Raw genomic sequence first — 20,117 nt, forward strand, 5'->3', positions numbered from 1 at the left:
GGTGGCTGGGAGTGCTGGGGGCAGGCAGGCTGGGGGAAGAGGGGCTGAGATCTCTCATGGGAGGGGAGAAGAGGGCCAGAACTTCCACATCCTCCAGCTCTGGAGGGGCTGGGGGCTGATGCTCAGGGCTCCAGGGCAGGCCAGGAGCCCCCCTCTCTGCCCATTGGCAAGGGGTGTTATGCACCCCCCAGGCTACACCAGAAGCCCCCCATACATCCTCCTGCTGTGTCAACATTTACCTTCCTCAATAAACCTTCAGTCCCCATCCCACTGCTCCCTCTCTGTGGTTTGATCCCTCTGATTGTCGTGGCTGTGTGTGGATGGAGCAGGGGATGCAGGAGGGAGGGGAGTGCAGGCCCTGCCCCAGCCTCAATAAACCCTCAATCCCCATCCCATTGCTCCCTCTCTGTGTTTTGATCCCTCTGATTGTCCTGGCCGTGTGTGGATGGAACAGGGGATGCAGGAGGGAGGGGAGTGCAGGCCCTGCCCCAGAGGAGCCAGGATCCGCATCCAGGAGCCAGGATCCACATCCAGGAGCCAGGATCCACATCCAGGAGTGCAGGCCCTGCCCCAGAGGAGCCAGGATCCCCATCCAGGAGCCAGGATCCGCATCCAGGAGTGCAGGCCCTGCCCCAGAGGAGCCAGGATCCACATCCAGGAGCCAGGATCCACATCCAGGAGTGCAGGCCCTGCCCCAGAGGAGCCAGATCCGCATCCAGGTGCTGCCACCCCAGAAGCATCCCCAGCTGCCTTCCCGCCGGGGTGTGGCTCCCGGTCCCGTCCCAGCCCGTCTCATCCCATCCGGCCTCATCCTGTTCCATCCCGTCCCGCACCGCGCCCTCCCCGCCGCTCGACGTGACCCCCCCAAAGAGGGGAACCACAGAGGGGAACCACAGACACCCCCCGAGGGCAGGCGGGCTCCCAGCTGCGCTGGATCCCGGCGGGAGCCTCGCCCGCCTCCCCCGCGCTCAGAGCGGAGCCGGGTGCCCGCAGTGACCGGAGCCGTGTGCCCAGGCGCTGCGACACGTGTGGCCGTGCCCGGTGTCTCCGGGGACAGACCCAGACGTTGCCTGCTCCTGGCTGTTTGTTTTTAGTTTTTATTTGCAAATTGCCGGCACAAATTGCCGCGGCTGCTGCTGCAGGGCCTTGCGCGGGGTCAGGAGATGCGGTGGCTTTGGGGACATCGAGCAGAGGATGGATGGATGGATGGATCCCTGCCGGGGATCTTCCAAAGGAGCCCCAAATCGCAGTGGGGTGCTGGCAGTGACAGCGTGGGGCAGAGACCCCCTGGAATGTCGGGACAGCGCTGCCAGCCCGAGGGCATCCGCGCTGGCAGAGAGCCTGGAGAGCCGGCGCCTGTCCCGGCTTGTCCCAGACCACCCAAAAACCGGTGGGAAGGCGGCGCCTGACTCACAGCCGTGTTTTGGAAGCTGCAATCTCCCGCTCATCATCACAGGAGCTGCCGTTGCCGCCGCAGCCGGTGCCCGCGGGCTCGGCACGGAGCCACCGCCAGCTCCGGGGACCGAGCCCTGCGGCGGGGCAGGAGCGGCAGCTGCCGCGGGCAGGGAGCGCTGCCGGCGGCCCTGGAGGAGCCCAGGCCACACAGCACCGCCTGTGGGATTATTATTAAGATTAAAAGGTCCTTATTTATCCCTGTGTACGTTAGGCAGTCGCAGGGGGCTCGAATCCCATCCTGCCCGCCAGGGAGCAGGGGAGGAGGCTCATGGCCGGAGCCAGGCTGAGGTGCCTAGAAAGGCACCTAGAAAGGCATGGGCAGTGTTTTGAGAACTCCTGAACACCCACGCTCAAAGCAGAGGGACGCTGCTGAGCTGGGCGAGCAGAGAGGGGATGTAGCAGAACCGCCCATGCCCACCCTGGGCTGTCTGAGATGACTTTTCCAAGCTCAATGGTTCTCTGTGATGGCTCCGAGGGGATTGGCCGGGGGTCAGGGGCTGTGCCATGCCGGCCCCAGGCACGGGGGATCCGGCTGCAGTTCCTGTGGAGCTCAGCACGCCAAGCCGCAGGCTGCTGCCCGGGAAACATCCCCACATCGGGACCCAATTACCGGCAGGAATTGTTTTGTGAAATACCAAACCCTCATGGCACGGCCCGAGATTGGGAACAGATTTATCTGCCGAGCTCTTCCCCGCTCTCCCCTTCCCTCCCACTGCTGGGCTGGAAAACCCCAGCATGGAGCTGGAGCAGATGGGATGCAGCTCCCCATGGCTGTGGGGGGCTCCCCACACCCCCAGACCCTCTTATGGATGCACAGCCCCAAGGAGAACGAGGTTTCCTGCGACCCCAGAACCCACCAACAAAGCCAGACACGCAGCACTGTTTATTCTGGTTTTTAATTGTAATCCAAATCATAACACAGCCGTAAAATGCCCCAACAATATGGAATAGGGAATGTGGATGTTCCCAAAGCATCTACCTCGGGGGTCAGAACCCAGTCATACAAAAATAGAAAATAAGGTATTTTTATATATAATATATATATATGATATTTATATAAAGTCAAGAGCTTTTTGGTGTCAGAGCTGAGCTGGTATTTACACAGGTGACAACGGAAGAAATGAGAGAAGGAGTAAAAATAAATACAGGTGTGGGCAGAGCAGGGGGTGCAGGTCCTGGGGGGGGACAGGGCCAGCTCCCCCCCGCAGCCCAGGCTGTGCCCAAAGCTGTTCTGGCAGGCAGGGATTAGGGGGGCTGGGGGCAGCTGCCCTGGGTGATGGGCTCCAGGTAGGGCCATGGTTGTGCCCCCCAGGCAAGGCTGCCACTGCCCCAGCCCTCCAGGCACTGGCATCACCTCCAAAGCTGGTGGGAGCCTGGTCTGAACGGGCCTAGGGAAAACCTAAACTGAAATCCATTTGAACACACACGTGCTGAAACTTTAGGAGACAATAACATACATATGTTTATATATATATATATCTCCAATCTGATGCAGCGTGCACTGCCTTTCCTGCCACTGGCAGCTGGGGCCGAGCCCCTCAGGGAAGGCGAAAGTGCAGATTCCCTCTAGATCTCGAGCTCCTGGCCAGAAACGTCAGCAGAGTACCGAGAATCCATCCAAAAATAAATAGGCCCAGGGCTGCTGGCCAAGGACACGTAGTGGGGGCCCATGGACGCCCCTCCACACTGCACTGGCAGCAGGGGAGGGCACCAGAGCATCCCTGGGCACCTGGGCCATGAGCCCCCTCCCCTGCTCCCTGGCGGGCAGGATGGGGATCGAGCCCCCTGCGACTGCTTAACATACACAGGGATAAATAAGGACCTTTTAATCTTAATAAATATCAGGTATATGGTTTGTACAATATACACATAATGCCCCTGTCTCCCAGCTCGGCCGAGGGACGATTCACACGTAGTTCTCCTCCACGCTGTCCGTCTCCGCGGAGAATTTGGCCGCAGCTGGAAACAGAGGGAAGTGGTGAGGGGGGTGATGTTGGGGAAGATGAAACAGGAAAGCCTTAGAAATAGGATTGTCTGGCAAAAGATTTTGAGAATATAGAAACTATAAGCGAGATTGAAATGAAAGCAAGCTTTGAGATCCCTCAGTCACTGAACAACTGGAAAACAATGGCATGGCCAGCTGAAGGTGATCCCCTTTTGATGGAACAACACCCTCTGCTTGCAGACAGCTCCAAGGGTCAGAGCAGACCCTACCAGCCTGGCAGAAGGGGCCCAAAGAGGAGTTTTTAGTGTTCAAAATGTAACACAGTATGGTAATGTAGTGACTCTTATAGGCTGTATGTATTGTACTAGATTGGTTAGTGAGAATCAGAATATTCAACACAGAAGATTTATTGTATCGGAACGGGAACTTTGCTCTCTTACCCCTTTTACTCTCTTACCCTTTTTACTCTCTTACCCCTTTTGCTCCCTTACTCCCTTACCCTCTCATCCTCTCTACCCCTTTCCTCTCTTGGGCCTGCTCTGAGCTGTGCCTGGCAGCTCCCAGCAGGGCCCTGCACCCAGGCCTGTCAGAACTCAGTGCATCCCTCTGGGTGTCCAGAGTTGCCAAGAACTCTGACAGGGGGCTCGGAGACCCTAGCATGCAGCCCAGAGCACCTGGGGATTTGATTTTGACCCCTGGAGCAAGTTGCCAACTTTGTATGAGGACATAAAAGTCACACAGGTTTGAATAGTATAATAATAAAATGATCAGAGGGTGAAAATGTCGATTTTAGGATTTTTGGTATGGGGGTTATAGGGACAAGATGGAGGAATCTCGGCATGTCCAGCCTTTCTTCTTCTTCTTCTTCTTGTTCTCCATTTTCTGCAGTGATGTTGGCACTTTGGGATTGGTTTAGAGTAGAAGTGCACTGTCTAACATAGGTGATAGGTATTGGGAATTAAGTGTAAATATGTTATATGTAGTTTGTAGTATAAAAAGACAACACCCCCTCAGGGGTGGTCAGAGTGCCTGTGGCTGCCCTGCTGAGCAGATCTCAGCTGGGCAGAAAGAAAATTTTATAGATAAGAATTAATAAACAACCTCAAGACCGAAAAGTGAAGAGTCCAGACTCGTTCTTCAGCTGCACGAGCCGAAGCAGAGACATCCTGCACATCTCGGGGCAGCAATTATCAAACAGCAACCCGAGACAGGCCCTTTGCAATAAACCCCAAATTCCACGACCTGGCTTCAGAGATCTCTCATCTTTGTCCATCCCACCCCCAGCACCCCCAGCACTCCCACAGGGTGTGAGGGCTGGGCTGGGGCTCCGTGCCCGCCCTGCTCACCTGAGCAGCTCCCGTAGTGGCGCACGCCGATGGAGCGGCCGCGGTGGCAGGTGGCCCGCCGCAGGTGGCACGCCGACGGGTAGGTGACGTTGTTGTTGCCACACAGGGCGTGGTCCAGGCTGGTGGGCTCAGGGCAGGGCGCTGTCCGGCACATCACGCAGTGGGCGCTGCCCGTCTGGTCCACCACGCAGGTGTGCGTGCCAGGACACACCACGCTGGAGCAGGACTCTGCAGGGAAGCAGTGTTGGAGTGACCCCAAGGACAGCCATGCCCTTCTCACAGCTATTTCACCCCTGAAATATTTCGCAGCTATTATATCTCACAGCTACTTCACCCCAGGCAGGGTTTGGGGGTCACCCCAGGGTCACGCCATGCCCTTCTCACAGGCTTTGGGCATCACCCCAGGGTCACCCCATGCCCTTCTCACAGCTACTTCACCCTGGGCAGGCTTTGGGGGTCACCACAGGGTCACCCCATGCCCTTCTCACACACCCCGGGCAGGCTTTGGGCATCACCCCAGGGATGGCCATGCCCTTCCCACAGCTATTTCACTCCAGGCAGGCTTTGGAGGTCACCCTATACCCTCCCCACAGCTTTAGGCATCACCCCAGGGTCACCCCATGCCCTTCCCACAGCTTTGGGCATCACCCCAGGGCCACCCCATGCCCTTCCCACAGCTTTAGGCATCACCCCAGGGTCACCCCATGCCCTTCCCACAGCTTTGGGCATCACCCCAGGGCCACCCCATGCCCTTCCCACAGCTTTAGGCATCACCCCAGGGTCACCCCATACCCTTCTCACAGCTACTCCAGCCCGGGCAGGCTTTGGGGGTCACCCCAGAGTCACCCCATGCCCTTCTCACACACCCCAGGCAGGCTTTGGGCATCACCCCATGCCCTTCCCTCAGCTTTGGGCATCACCCCAGGGTCACCCCATACCCTTCTCACAGCTATTCCACCCCAGGCAGGCTTTGGGCATCATCCCAGGGAAACCCAGTCCCCTCCCTCCTTTTGCTAGCAGGGGACAGAGCAGAGCCAGAGGGTCCTGATCTCCCATCAGAGCTGCTCCAAAGGGCAGGGGCTGGCAGGGGCCGGCATCCTGAGCCCCTGGATGACCTTGAGTCCCCAGGCTCAGCCCTGGCCAGAGCTTTGCCAGGCGGGAGGAGCCGAGGCCCAGCTGCAGCAGAGGAGGGCTGAGCCCACGCAGGTGCCTTGGCAGGGAAGCAGCAGCCACTGGGGCCAGGCTGGCAGCTGCCGTGCTGGCCCCGGCGAGAGGGAAGGGCAGGGTCACCCTGGAGCAGAGCCAGCGCTGGAACGAGGGCGCACGGGGGTGGAGGGAGCCTGAGCAGCAGGAGCAGAGCCCCTGCACAGGGCTCTGCTGGGGAGGGTGGAGGCTCCTGCACCCCCACCGTCCCTCCACCCTCCTCTCTTTCCCTGATGGATTGGAAGATTTGGCATCTGCAGCTCCCAACTCCCATTTCTTGCCCCACGTTTTTCCCTGCGCAGCCCAGAGCTCGACAGGCAAAGCCTTCCAGAAAGGAGGGCTGGAAAAATAACCATAATCCTTCTGACAGCTCTTGGCAGGGCTGGGTGGATTGCTGCACTCTTTACAAAAGAGGAAAAAAAGGGGCTTGACGTTTGTAAATTACATTTTAGGGACTGTTACTGCTCAGCCTGAGGCAAGGCCAAACCCCATTGCACCAACAAGCTGCAATGTCCCCTCAAGGGACAGTGAGACCCATGGCATGCAGGGACCTGTACCAGGACAGTGTCACAGTCAACTTTTATGAAAAATCCTTTCCTTAGGATTTTTTCCTCCTGAGAAGCTGAGAGGCCTCAGGAACACAATGTAAACAATGGTTATCTGCTGCTGTGGAATGCAACAGGTGCATCTGGGATTGGTCTCATGTGGTTGTTTCTAATTAATGGCCAATCACAGTCCAGCTGGCTCGGACTCTCTGTCCCAGCCACAAGCTTTTGTTATTCATTCTTTCTTATTCTATTCTTAGCCAGCCTTCTGATGAAATCCTTTCTTCTATTCTTTCAGTATAGTTTTAATGTAATATATATCATAAAATAATAAATCAAGCCTTCTGAAACATGGAGTCAGATCCTCATCTCTTCCCTCATCCAAGAACCCCTGTGAACACCATCACAGGACAGATCTTCCCTCTTTGTCCCACAGGGAATGGGGGACAGGACAGGGAGAGGATGGGGATGGGATGCAGGGGGGTAGAGGCACCTACTTTTGCATTTGCCCTGGTACATCACTTCGAGGTCGGGGTGGTCTCTGCACTTGGCTGTCAGCAGGTCACACTCGTCGCGGTAGGTGTAGCCATCAGAGCCACAGACCTGCAGCTTGCGGGGCAGGCTGGAGCAGTCGGGGGCGCAGGCACACTGGGGACGGCCGTGCTTCATCTTGCACACCTTGTCGGGGCCGCACACCACCCCCTCGCAGCTCTCTGCGGACAGAGGGCAGCACTGCGTGAGCGGCTGTCACCCGCCGGGGGAGGCTCCGTCCTGCCCGGCCCCAGAGTGTGACACTCAGTGGGACAGGGTGTCCCCCTTGTAGTCCCCAACGCCCCTGCCCTGCCCCACAGTGTGACACCGAGCAGGACAGGGTGTCCCCCTTTATGGTCCCAAATGCCCCTGCCCCACAGTGTGACACTGACTGGGACAGGGTGTCCCCTTTGTGGTCCCAAACACCCCTGCCCTGCCCCACAGTGTGACACCAAGCAGGACAGGGTGTCCCCCCCGTGGTCCCCAATGCCCCTGCCCCACAGTGTGACACCAAGCAGGACAGGGTGTCCCCCTTTATGGTCCCCAATGCCCCTTCCCCACAGTGTGACACCAAGCAGGACAGGGTGTCCCCCCCGTGGTCCCCAATGCCCCTGCCCCACAGTGTGACACCGAGCAGGACAGGGTGTCCCCCCCGTGGTCCCCAATGCCCCTGCCCCACAGTGTGACACCAAGCAGGACAGGGTGTCCCCCCCGTGGTCCCCAACGCCCCCCGGGTCAGGGCACGCGTGCTGAGCCGAGCTGTCCCAGCAGCATCTGGATCTGCTCAGCCCCGGAGCAGGAGCAGGTCCTTGGCTGCAGCTCCTCCAATCCTCCCGTGCTCACCCCAGCCGGAGCCCCGGCCCCGCTCAGCACCAGCTCACTCCTTCCCATCTATTTATTCTTTGGAAGGAGACATTTCTTTTTCTTGTGCAATGGAAAAAATCCATCTCTGCAAGGCCCCAGTTCCTGCAGAAGGAGCCGGGCTCCATGAGCTGTCGGGGCGATGGGAATGCCGCTGCTCCCTGCAGACAATGCCCGGCCCTGTCTCGCTCCCTGACTGGAACACAAGAGCAGGAGGCAGCAGCCAGAGCTGCTCCCCAGACAGGCAGATGCTTTGTCCCCCCCAGGTCACCTCTGGGCCAGCGTGGGGGCCAGGTCCAGGGGGTGCTGCCAGTGCCCCAGGGCCGTGCCCACGCTGGCGGGGATGGAGCGGGGCTGGCAGCTCCAGCCAGGGGCCCATGCTGCTGTGCAGGGACACTGGTGCCTCTGCAAGGACAGGCAAAGGGGTCAGCAGCAGGGATTTTCCTTTAGATTCCCCTTTGGAGACCCCTTTGACACCTAAAGCACACACATCCTTCACCCCAAAAATGCCCCCATAGCTCCCCATAGGACACAGGCACTGCCACCTAAAGCACACACATCCCTCACCCCAAAAATGCTCCCGTAGCTCCCAGGCACTGCCACATAAAGGACACACATCCCTCACCCCAAAAATGCCCCCACAGCTCCCAGGACACAGACACTGCCACCTAAAGCACATCCCTCACCCCAAAAATGCCCCCAGAGCTCCCAGGACACAGACACTGCCACCTAAAGCACATCCCTCACCCCAAAAATGCCCCCAGAGCTCCCAGGAGTTGCCACCTAAAGCACACCCCCAAAACCACCCCCATATCTCCCAGGACACGGGCACTGCCACCTAAAGCACACACATCCCTCACCCCAAAATGCCCCCACAGCTCCCAGGACACAGGCACTGCTGGGACTGCAGGGCAGGACCAAAAGGATTCCCAAAATGGGGATTCAGCCCCATGAGGAAGGATCCCCACAGACAGGGCGTGTGCTGGGAGCTCTGGGAGGCACAGAGGGGGATTTCCCTGTGGGAGTTGGGCCACCTTAGGAGGAGGGGGAGAAAGAGAAAGAGGAGGATGAGGAGAAGAAAAAGGAAGAAGGGGAAATTCCCTGTCTGCTTGGCCCAGCTGTCCCTGGGGGAAATTCCCTGCTGGGAAACACTTTCTGATTTTGCTCCCTGATTTCCATAGCTGGGACCTGTCCCAGGGAAGAGAAGGATGAGACTGGGGGACCTCAGGACAGAGCAGGGTAGCTCCGTGTCCCAAAGCTGCCAGAACAAACAAGACCCTATCACCCTCCACTCTGAGATGCTGCCAGCAGTGCAGAATCCAATCATCCAGACTATCCCAGCAAGGGACACTTTGGAGCAGTTGGAAAATCCACCCGTGACCCCAGCCCTGCTCTGGGTCCTGTGGGGGGACACCGTGTCCCCAGCAGCTGGAGCCAGGAATTTCACCTCCCCCCAGAGACCCATTTGCAGAGCCCCCAGGGTCAGGCCAGCACCATCCCTGGCCCATTTTATCCTGGAGTAACCTTTCCCAGCCTCACAGCTCCTCTAACCCGCCCTCTTCCAAGGCCTCTGGAGCCGGGTGAGGAGCAGCACCAGCTCCATCTGGATGGGACAGGCAAGGGCTGCCTGAGGGTGGGGGGTTGTGGTGCACGTGCTGGCCAGGCTCTCCAGTGGTTTCCTCAAAGATCCTGCTGCCAGACACCAAAAAAACCCCAGGAGTCACAGCTCCCACCATGGTCAGCCCTCCCTGGGTCCCCCAGACCCCAACAAAGCCCAGGAACCACAGCCCCCACCATGGTCAGCCCTCCCTGGGTCCCCCAGACCCCTGACAGAGATGGGTGAGGTGAGTGCAGGCTCCTGCCTGGGGGCTCTCTGTCCCCACTGCATTTGCCTCCAGCACAGGGGAGCCTCTGGAGAGGGTCCCAGTGCTCCCAGCTCCCTCCAAGCAGGGATGGGGATGGGGCCAGGATCTCACTCAGCTTTTAGCTGCCCCAAGCTGCGGCAGGACAGGGTTGAGGAGCTGCCATTGCAGCAGCGCTGAGGGGTGCGGGGAGCTGAGGGAAGTGGTTTGGTTAAAAACCTTTTTTTTTTTTTTTCCCCCTTTAAGCAAATAACAACATGACCTTCCAAAGCCCTGCTCCTGCCTCCTGCGGGCAGCAGGTCCTGGAGCTGTTCTCACACAGCCACGCAAGGGCTGGAGGAGCCGCAGCTCCGGCACACGCCAAAACATCTGGCGGGGCTGGAACTCACAGCTGGAGAGTTTCCACTTCTGGAACTGCCCGTTACATAAAGCCATTTCACACACGCGCTGGGAGGAGCGAGGGGCAGCGGAGGGGAAGAAGAAATAGATCTTTTTTTTTTCCCCTCAGAAAAACCTGACGAAGTTTCCTTCGGAGCAGGGGAGGGAGGCCCCAGCTCAGAGGGGTTAACTTGGGAACAGCCAGCTCCAGATCCTCTCCCTGCACTTGGCTGCCCGGCCAAGACCTGGGTCATGCATCCCTCTCCACTGGGAGAGCAACTAAAATACACTCAAAACCAAGAGCAGCTGAGGGACACAGGCTGTCCCGCCAGCCCTGATCCACAGCAGCATCCAAGCAGGAGCTGCAGCAGCAGGAGCATGGGGTCAGCAGTCCCTGGGGTGCCTGTGCTGTCCCAGACCACCAAGGAGAGCTTTTCTGGTGAGGGGCAGCCCGGCTCTGTGCTGCTGCATCACCCAGACTCTGAGTGTTGCCCCCAGGGCTCCACACATTCCCCACAGCAGCCCCTCAGCCCCCAACTCGTCACCTTTGCAGGGGTGGCAGGTGACCAGCCCCAGGAAGCCCAGCAGGCTGATCTTGTTGCCTGGGTAGGTGTAATTAGACCAGGCCACGTCCACGTTGCCGTTGGCACAGCATTCCTCCCACGTCACGCCCGTCTTCAGGATCATGGTGCACTTGGCCTCCTTCCCCTGCTGCAGCCAGCAGATTCCACCTGTGGAGAGGGCAGAGGGTGAGGGATCCCTGCTGTGCCAGGACCCCTGAGAAGGGCAGAGAGATCCTGGCAGTGGTTGGAGCACCTCGGGGCAGAGGCACAGGGATCACTCCAGAGCCTGAGACAAATTGGGGAACCGAGAGATGCTCTGTGCTGGCTCCTGTGGCACAAGATCTGTCCAAGAGCAGGCATCCCCAAGGGTCCCTGGCATGGCAACTCAGTGCCCCCATGGCCACCCCAATGCTGCTGCCAGCCGTCTCCTGCCAACAGGCTCCAAATCCAGCACTTGGACCACAGGCATGGACCAGTTATCCCAGCTCTCCCCGTGATGGATGCTCTGGGAGATGCCCAGCTTGCCAGCCAGGATCTGGGCTTGTAGCTTGCCTCTCCCTTGCCTCTGTGCCCAATTCCTGCCTGGCCCCACAGCGAGGGGGTACCAGACAGAGTGGGGCCAGTGGGTGGCTGCTGTGAGGGCTGGATCTCCTGGCATGTGCCCCACAGAGGGATGGAACTGTTCCCTGACACGGGAGCCCGACACCCACGGCCTCTGCGAGGAGCATCTGAGCCAGTGGCTGGAGCACAGGGCACTTGCTCCAGCCCTTGGGTCTGGCACTGATCCCTCTGACTCAAAAGCCTGTTTGTTCCGTGACCCACCAGCGAATCAGTTAGAAATTTTTTTTTTTTTTTTTTTTTTTTTTTTTTTTTTTTTTTTTTTTTTGTGAGTGATTTCTTTGCAATTTCCGCCTCTGCAAACCAGCCTCTTGTGACGCTTATTTGGGTTCGTGCTCTCATTAGCTGTGCTTGAGGTTTGCTAAACGGCGAAAGATGGAAGGGAGGGATGATGGGGGCAGGGACGGGTCTTGCGCTGCCAGGCGGGAGTCGCTCCCCTCCTCAGCAGGATTGACCCGGCTCCAAAGCGGAGCCTGCCCCCGTCCTAAACCCCCTGTGCCCCTCTTTTTCCCCACGCACGCGATTCTGGCTCTGTCACAAGTCCATGATGGAGCAAAGCCCCGGGGATCAGCGCCCGCACACCTCGGGCAGCACCGGCCGCTCCAACGCGCGGGTTTACCCTCCACGGATTTATCCAATTGCTTTTCCGAGCTCAATTTCCCGTTACAACACCCGCGCTCCCCACGGAACGTTCAGCATCGTGCGAGGGGAAGGTGGAAACTCCCGCTCCGCTGCGGGGACACCGGCGGCACCGCACGGCACCGGCGCTGGGCGGGCTGACAGAGCCCCGGTCCGGTGTCACGGGGCGGCCTCTCCCGCTGTCCCGACGCCGCCCAGGCACCGGCAGCGGAAGCGGGAGGGGTCCGAGCTCCGAACTTCACACGCCGCTCCCGGCCCGTCCCACCGGGGGCACGCAGCCCCGGAACGGGGATCCCCCGGGACGCACCGGCTGCGCGATGTCCCGATCGCCGCCGTCCGGGACGCGGCTGCGGAACCGGGCGGCACCCGGGACCCGCCCGCCGGAGGGACACCCGGGCGACCGGGACACCGGAGCGGCACCGCCGGGCACCCGGCAGCCGCCGCTCCGCCCGGTATAAAGGCGGAAAAAAGAAGAAAAGCCCGGGGACCCGCCCGGCGGGACGGGACACCGGAGCCCGGCGGGACGGGACATCGGAGCCCGGGGCTGCCGCCCCATAACGGCGCCGCGACCCCGGGCCGGGCCGCCCCCGCCCCGAGCACCTGCCGGCGGCAGCGGCGTTACCGGCGGCCGGCCGGACGGACTGCACCGGGACCCCCGCGGCTCTCTTACCGTGCGCGGCGGCGGGGCTGCAGAGCGCCAGCAGGCAGAGCGCCAGCCGCAGCGGCATGGCCGGGCCGGGCGGGGACGGGCCGGGACGGGCCGGGGCGCTCCGGTGACCGGTGACCTGTTGCTGTGAGGCGGCGGCGAGACCGAGCGAGCTATAAAGCGGCGGGGCGGCGTGAATCACCGGGCGGGGCGGCGCGGGGGGGCCGGGGCGGGGGCAGCGGCGGGGGAGTCGGGGGGCAGCGAGGGGGATGAGAGCGGGGGGAGGCGGTGAGGGGCTGATCGCCACCGAGTGGGCGGCGGGGGGGGTCGTGTCCGTGTGTCCCACCGGCACCCCGGTACTGGGATGGGTCCGGGGAGGTTTGGGGGTGCCCTCGGTGATCGGGGTGGAGAGGAGCAGAGCGGTGTCTGTGCACAGCCCGAGGCGTGGGGGACCCCAGGGCGCTCCCCTGCGCTCCCCTGCTCGACCCCTGTGCCTTCCCCACCCATCCTCGCATGAAGCCGAACCTGCCTCCTCCCCGAGCAGCCCCGGCTGGCAGCAGGGGGACGGTGTGGGGCTGTCTCATCTATGGCTCCTTTCATCTCTGCTCCCCAAACGCTCCCACAGCTCGGCTGGTACCCAACATCACTGCCAACACACAGAGGGAAACTGAGGCACCACCCTGAGCCTTGCCAGGCAAGGAGAGGAAGGAGAAGAACTGTGGGGCCATACCCCTGTGGCACGTGCTGTCCCTGTCCTCCACAGATGTCCCCATCACCACGAGGACTGCTCCATCTGCCTCCTGAACAGCTCCCCTGGGCAACTGCAGCTGGGCCAGCACTGCCAGGCTCTCAGAGGCTCCCGGGCTTTGTGGGGCTCCTACAGGACAGGGGAAGGGCAGCAGAGAACCCAGGGCAAGGCAGAGCAGCTTTGGCTTTGCCCCTTGCTTGGTGCCACCACAAAGAGACCACCCGCCTGTCTGAAGGGGGGGTCAGGATGCACTGGGACCATCACCCTGCTCCCAAGGCAGAGCTCTGGGGACACAGCTGGACACAGGGGGCTCTCCAGCCCCCAAGCCCTGTCCAGCTCCCAGGCACGCAGCTGAGGAACGTTTCACCCCGTGCACTGGCCCCAGCTGAGGTCATGTTTTCGGCAGGGCTGAGCCGGGCTCTTTCGGAGAGGGGCCGCAGGGCCCAGGGGAGCCTGCACCACCCACCCGGCCCTGCAGCAGCCTCCTGGCTCTGAGTGGTGCCAGCACAGCACGAGCAGCTCGGTTTTGGCGTGGGATGGGGCTGGACACGGCTTTGGTCCTGTGGGAAGTGGAGCAGCCTGGGGACAGGGGGAGTGGGTGCAATGCCCTGTGCCAGCAGGGACAGAGAGCAGTGCCACTGTCCCTGCCACATCTCCATCCCTCCAGCCAGCAGGCAGGCTCTGAGCAGGGCAGAGCTTCCTTTTCTTCTCCACTTACAGCCCTGTGCACCCCCAGGGAGGGGATGGGAATGAGGAGGGGTTGGAAATGGGTTTACCCTGGGTGGCACTGGTGCCATCCACAGGCACAGGAGCCCTGCAGCACCTCCTGACACTGTGTGAGGGGACAGTGCAGGCTCCTGGGGGGAAGCACAGAGCCAGCAGCTGGCCCTGGGCTGCTCCTGGCCCTGTCCTGGCTGCTGTGACCCAGGCTGGCTCAGAGCAGTTGCCCATGTAAGGGCAGAGGGCTGGAGAGCCAAACTCCCGAGCGGGATGTCCGTGAGCGAGTGGGTGGTGATGCACTCGCTCACTCACATGCTCCAGGATGCGAGAGGAGCTCGCAGAGGCCAGCAAGGGATTTTCCTTGGCTGCCAGTGGGGTTGCACAACCGCAGGCTCTGGCAGGGAAGGGGTCAGACCTCGCTGCTGCATCTGTAAGGGAGCAGCCAGGATCCTGATAGAAAGGCAGGAGGAGGCTGGTGGCCAGGAGGGAAGTGGATCCCAGAGCCAAAGGGTGCTCAGAGTCCTGTTGAGGCTGCCCTGCTGCCAGGAAAACCATGCTGGGGGCTCGGTCCTGCCTGTGGCTGAAGCAACTTGCCTGTGGTGATACCACAGTGCTGGTTCTTAAGCAAAGCTGGCAGCAAAATTCCACTGGCCAGTCCCACACCCAGGGTGATGCTGTCTCCCTGAACCCCACAGACACCCCAGGGTGTGACTGACCCCCAGCAGCACCCACGGAGTGAGCGGGGTGAGGAGCTGGCCTGGGAGCTCTGCAGCACCCAAAGGGAGACAGAGGAACCCCTGGGCCAGGGCTGGGGGCGGCTGGAGGCACTGGAGCAGGGACAAAGGAGCCCTTTGGAGCACAGTGAATGGTGGCTTCACATCTGACCTTTCCTCTGGGCACTGGTGCCACGCTGGGTCAAGGCTGCAGCCGGATTTCAGGACAAGGTTCAGACCCAAACATTCTCCCCCCAAACTCCAGCTGCTGCACACTGCTGCTGCTGCCGGGCTCCTTTAAGGAGGGAATCTCGCCTCTCTCAGTTCAGGCTAATTAAACTCTGCTAAACCAATTAGAGCTGCAATTTGCAGCTAGAGGTTCTATTGAGAAGAAGAGCCCAGGGTCAGGGCAGAGGTTTCATACGTGGATCTGTGGGCAGGTGTTGGCCAGGGCCCTGCGTGTTGCCATTTCCCTGTCAGACAGGGGTGATCCTGGCCCCGTTCCTCCTCTCCTCACCGCTCTGGGATGCCCCAGTTTCTCTCATGCAAGCAGAGATGCTGCCAAACACCGCGGTGGGGAGAGGGGCGGCTCCACAGCCCCAGCTCAGCTTTGCCCTTGGGACCCTCGGGGACAGGCTGAGCTCAGCAGGGCTCAGCAAAAGGGACAGGACTGAGCCTGGGTCGCATCCCTGGAGCACGTGGCGAGTGGCCAGAGCCGAGGGCACGGCCCCGCGCTGCTGCCGGCAGCCCTGACCCGGGGGCGGGATTTTCTGCCGTGTCCTCACGGCTCCAGCCCAGTGAATTGACTCAGGGTTTGTTTGGGGAGAGAGTGTCAGGCCGGCACCTTGATGGGCTCACTCCACCCCCAGCGCTGACACGGAGCTTCGCCCCGCGCCCCGGGGCGGCAGCGTCACCGCTCCGTGCCTCAGTTTCCCCATCTGCTGAGGAGAGATAATGCTCCCTCCGCTTGATCCTGCACTATCTCCCAGGAAGGTTGCAGGGATTAGTTTGCTAATGTTTGCAAGGAGCTTTGAAGATGAAAAGCCGTGAACAAATGCCAAGAAGTGCTGAGCTGGATTCTCCTCGCCAAGTAATCGTTTCATGTTGCTGGGACACTTCCACTTGTGTGCATGAGGGAAGGCAGGGCGGGAGCGTTCAGGGAGGGCTGGGAGCCTGACATACATTCCCAAGACCTGCCCCTCCAGATCTGATCACCCATTCTGTTTGATTCCTGATCAGATCCTGATCCCTCCTGCTGATGGCCAGAGCCAGACCCCCTCCCTGCTGCTGGCACCAGCATCCCCAGCACCCTGCAGCTCCACAGGAAGCATCACCCTGGGGGGATTCACTCCCTCTCCCCTTCTCAGAAATGTCCTCTTCCTCTCCAGTGCTTTGGGTGCCCCCAGCAAGAGCCACACTCGCCCAACACCTCTTCTGTTCAAATCTTTGCTCTCAGTGCCAGTCTCAGCTCAGTCTCAGCTGTGCCCTGAAGTGATGGGAGATGCTCTGAGCTCTGTCCATGCTGGGGAAATGCCAGGAGGTGCAAGCGACATGGGAAGGCTGGGATGTGGGAAAGCAGCGACCGGAGCTGGCAAGGTCATTGCATCCCATCCCATGCCATGGATCCCATCCCATGCCATGGATCCCATCCCATCCCATGCCATGGATCCCATCCCATGGATCCCATCCCACCCCATCCCATGGATCCCATGCCATGGATCCCATCCCATCCCATGGATCCCATCCCATCCCATGCCATGGATCTCATCCCATGGATCCCATCCCATCCCATGGATCCCATCCCATCCCATCCCATCCCATCCCATCCCATCCCATCCCATCCCATCCCATGGATCCCATGCCATTGATCCCATCCCAGCCTGCAGAAGCCACAGCTCGTGTCCCTCTCAGCCAGGAGCAGCTCGTGGCTCCTGTTCCACACCAATTTCCAGCCACCTTAGCGAGATCCTTACGGGCTGATCCCGCTGCCCACGCAGCTGAGCCCGGTGGGGTTGGCCTGGCGGTGCCCCAGGCTCTGTGTGTGTGTGTTTGTGAGTGTTTGTGAGTGTTTGTGAGTGTTTGTGAGTGTTTGTGTGTGTTTGTGAGTGTAAACAAGCCGTGAGTCAGCGCCGGCGGCCGTGCGGGCTCCCAGCGCGAACGCTGGGCGAGCCTGGAGGGAAGGAAGGGCTGGCAGCACAGGGAATGTCGGGCAGCCGTGAGGGGCTGAACCGGGTCCAGCAGAGCCAGGAAAACCTCCTGGGTCATTAAAACCTCCTGGTTCCTTGGTGAGGCTGGGGAGAGGCGCTGCTGCAGGAAGCAGCACCAGCCGCTCCACTGATCTTTGCTCCCGGAGCAAGGTGCTGTTATTGGGGTGGGACAGACGGGCTGCTGGATACTCCCAAACCAGCCACACCGTGGGCCCCATTGGCACTGCAATCCCAGCATCCCAGCCTGGTGGATCCCCATGCCATGGGCCTCTAAAGAGCAGAGCCACCACAGGTCACATCCTCGCTGGAGCCCAACATCTGCCACACAGCCCTTGTCAGCCAAAGAGCCTCATTGCTTGGCCCAGGCTGGCAGTTGTTAGAAAAGCATGTTTTTCACATTAAAATTTCCCTTGAAGAACAATGGTTTAAACAAAGCATTAAAAAGGAAAGAATCCAAAAAGGGAAAAAAAAAAAAAAAAGAGAAAGGAAAATTTTTGGTGGAGCCTAAAATCAGCCCCCTGGGACCATGAACTTCCCCTCTGCCTTGGCTGCTCCCAGGGGAAGGTGAACCATTGGGACAGCACAGCTGGAACAGGGATGGACCACCAAGATGCCAGCAGCCTTTCAGATCCAGGGATCAGAGCCATGGAGGGCTGGGACCACCCTCCAGCAGCATCCCCTGGGGTGCTGAGGATGGGGCTCAGCCTGTGCCGCTGCTCCTGGGTCACCCTGAGCCGCTGGATCACGGCCAGATGGGATCCAGACCCACAGCCTGGAGGTGTGAGGCTCCAGGAGATGAGGTGGGGGATGTAAATCTCTCGATCTGTCTGAGCAAATTCAAAGGAGACCGATTCAAATGCGCCGTGACACGACTGGCTCGGGGCGGGTAGACAATCCCCGGCAGTGTCTGCAAGGAATCTCGCCCGCTTTCCTTTGAGTGGCCTCCAATTTATTAATTAAAATAGGCAATTATATATGATGTGGGGTGGAGGGGAGCAGGGAGACCAGCTGCACCAGTTCTTCTCACTTGGCAGGAATTGCTCTGGCTCCAGGAGGTGCTTGTGCTTCCCAGGGCTCAAGGCAGAGCCTGGGATGAGCTCGGAGCTGCCCCTGTGCCTCCAACACCTGGGCAGTGTGTGTGGGGGGGTTTTCAGCTTCCCCAATTTCTTTAGGAACACACAGGAGGGATCCCTCGACATCCTGTCACTACAGGACATGAAATAACACGATGTGGACACGCAGCTCTTGCAAGGCAAAAAGTGAATTTTTCATTTCTGACTCCAACATTTATAGATTTTTCAAAAGTGACAGCGGATTGGAGGGTGACAGTGCCACCTCTCCAATGACACTGGACAAACCAACAGTCCGTCAAATTTTTCCTCCTCCATCAAAGAATGCAAAACAATGAGTTATTTACGTAAAGTGTGTGAGAAAGTTCGTTACAAGAATGTAAACATCAGAAGGCTTAAAAAAATTTAAAAAATCAGGGTGACAACCCCCTGTCTGGGGCACGTGTCCCCTGCACTGCTCAGCCCAGGTGGGATGGTGGCTCTGAGCTGCTGGAGGAGCCTCTCACCCTCAAACATTGGGATTTTCCCCTGGGAGATTTTCCCCACACCCCCTTCCCAAGCAGGGTGGCCGATTTGGGAGCGGGCCGTGTCTCAGGATGACTCCATCCTACCTGGGGAGGTGTCACCTCCTCGTCAGCCCTCTCAGGTGAGGCTGCAGTTTGTCTTTCTGCAGCACCGTGGGAAAAATCCTTCCCTGGGTGACTCAAATTTGCTCCTGAGCAGACACAGATTCCTCTGGAGGCAGCAGAAGGAAGGGGGACAGGCAAACACAGAACCCCCAGCCTTGGGGTGCCCCTGCAGCATCAGAGATGGGGTGTCCATGGGATTTTGGGATTTTGGTGCCCTTTGTGGGGAGGAATCAGAGATGGGGTGTCCATGGGATTTTGGTGCCCTTTGTGGGGAGGAATCGTGGCTGGGGGCAAAGGCAGGGTATGGAGCCTCAGCCGCCAGAAAATGGCAATTCCCTCTCCATGAGCAGCACCAGCAATGAGGATGGGCACGGTTTGCAGTCCTGATGTGGAGACAAACCCCAAGAGATGAGTGAGGGGCTTTTGGGGCACTCTCAGCCCCCAGAAAATGGCAATTCCCTCTCCATGAGCAGCACCAGCAATGAGGGATGGACACGGTTTGCAGTCCTGATGTGGAGACAAACCCCAAGAGATGAGTGAGGGGCTTTTGGGGCACCCTCAGCCCCCAGAAAATGGCAATTCCCTCTCCATGAGCAGCACCAGCAATGAGGCAGGGGCACAGTTTGTAGTCCTGACATGGGGGCAAACCCCAAGAGATGAGTGAGGGGCTTTGAGGGGATCCTCAGCCCCCCAAGAAGGGCGATCCCCTCTCCATGAGCAGCACCAGCAATGAAGGATGGGCACAGTTTGTAGTCCTGACATGGGGGCAAACCCCAAGAGATGAGTGAGGGGTTTTTGGGGGATCCTCAGCCCCCCAAGAAGGGCGATCCCCTCTCCATGAGCAGCACCAGCCATGAGGGATGGGCAGGGATTGCAGTCCTGACATGGATGCAGACCCCAGGAGATGAGTGAGGGGTTTTTGGGGGACCCTCAGCTGCCAGAGAAGGGCGATCCCCTCTCCATGAGCAGCAATGGGAATGGGCTGGGGCAATGAGGAATGGGCTGCAGTCCTGACATGGAGGGAAACCCCAAGGGAATTTTGGGGGACCCTCAGCCCCCAGAGCAGGGTGATCCCCTCTCCACGATCAGCACCAGCAATGAGGACTGGGCAGGATCCGCAGTCCTGACATGGATGCAGACCCCAGGAGATGAGTGAGGGGCTTTTGGGGGACTCTCCCCACTGCTGTGTGCCCGCCCTGCTGCCCTTATCTCCCTGCGCATCCACATCCTCTGCCATTTGCATCCCAACTCAGCTTCCACAGCTCCTGCGTCAGGGAATTCCAGAGGGACAAAGTCAGTGCAGCCGGATCCTTCCCCCCAGCGCCATCCCACACCATTTGATCAAGTGCTAACTTGTCCTCCGACGGTGAAACCGGGCGCTGGAGAGCTGCAGGGAGGGAAGGAGCTTCCCTTGGGGTGGGAAATGCCCCATCCGGAG

General features: G+C 59.8%; 1 protein-coding gene across 1 annotated transcript; it reads right to left on the bottom strand.

Annotated features, from left to right (window-relative positions):
* Positions 1-2,448: 2,448 nt before the first annotated feature.
* FSTL3 (follistatin like 3) lies at positions 2,449-12,720 on the bottom strand. Its single transcript, XM_071452062.1, has 5 exons — positions 12,617-12,720; positions 10,672-10,857; positions 6,992-7,207; positions 4,747-4,974; positions 2,449-3,414 (listed from the first exon to the last, which is right to left on the bottom strand). The coding sequence occupies exons 1-5, from the start codon at positions 12,672-12,674 to the stop codon at positions 3,362-3,364; spliced, it is 741 nt and encodes a 246-aa protein (XP_071308163.1). The 5' UTR covers positions 12,675-12,720; the 3' UTR covers positions 2,449-3,361.
* Positions 12,721-20,117: the final 7,397 nt, after the last annotated feature.

This window comes from Agelaius tricolor, unplaced genomic scaffold (assembly GCF_023055355.1).
Source record: "Agelaius tricolor isolate 1412-34295 unplaced genomic scaffold, bAgeTri1.0.p SCAF_33, whole genome shotgun sequence".
NCBI lineage: Eukaryota > Metazoa > Chordata > Aves > Passeriformes > Icteridae > Agelaius > Agelaius tricolor.

Bases quoted from the DNA above. Each gene is read 5' to 3' on its own strand.
- FSTL3 (XM_071452062.1), bottom strand. From the start codon at position 12,674: ATGCCGCTGCGGCTGGCGCTCTGCCTGCTGGCGCTCTGCAGCCCCGCC. The intron at 10,858-12,616 runs GTAAGAGAGCCG...CCCTCTCCACAG, and splicing joins CAGCCCCGCCGCCGCGCACG to GTGGAATCTGCTGGCTGCAG. The intron at 3,415-4,746 runs GTGAGCAGGGCG...CTCTGTTTCCAG, and splicing joins CCACTACGGGAGCTGCTCAG to CTGCGGCCAAATTCTCCGCG.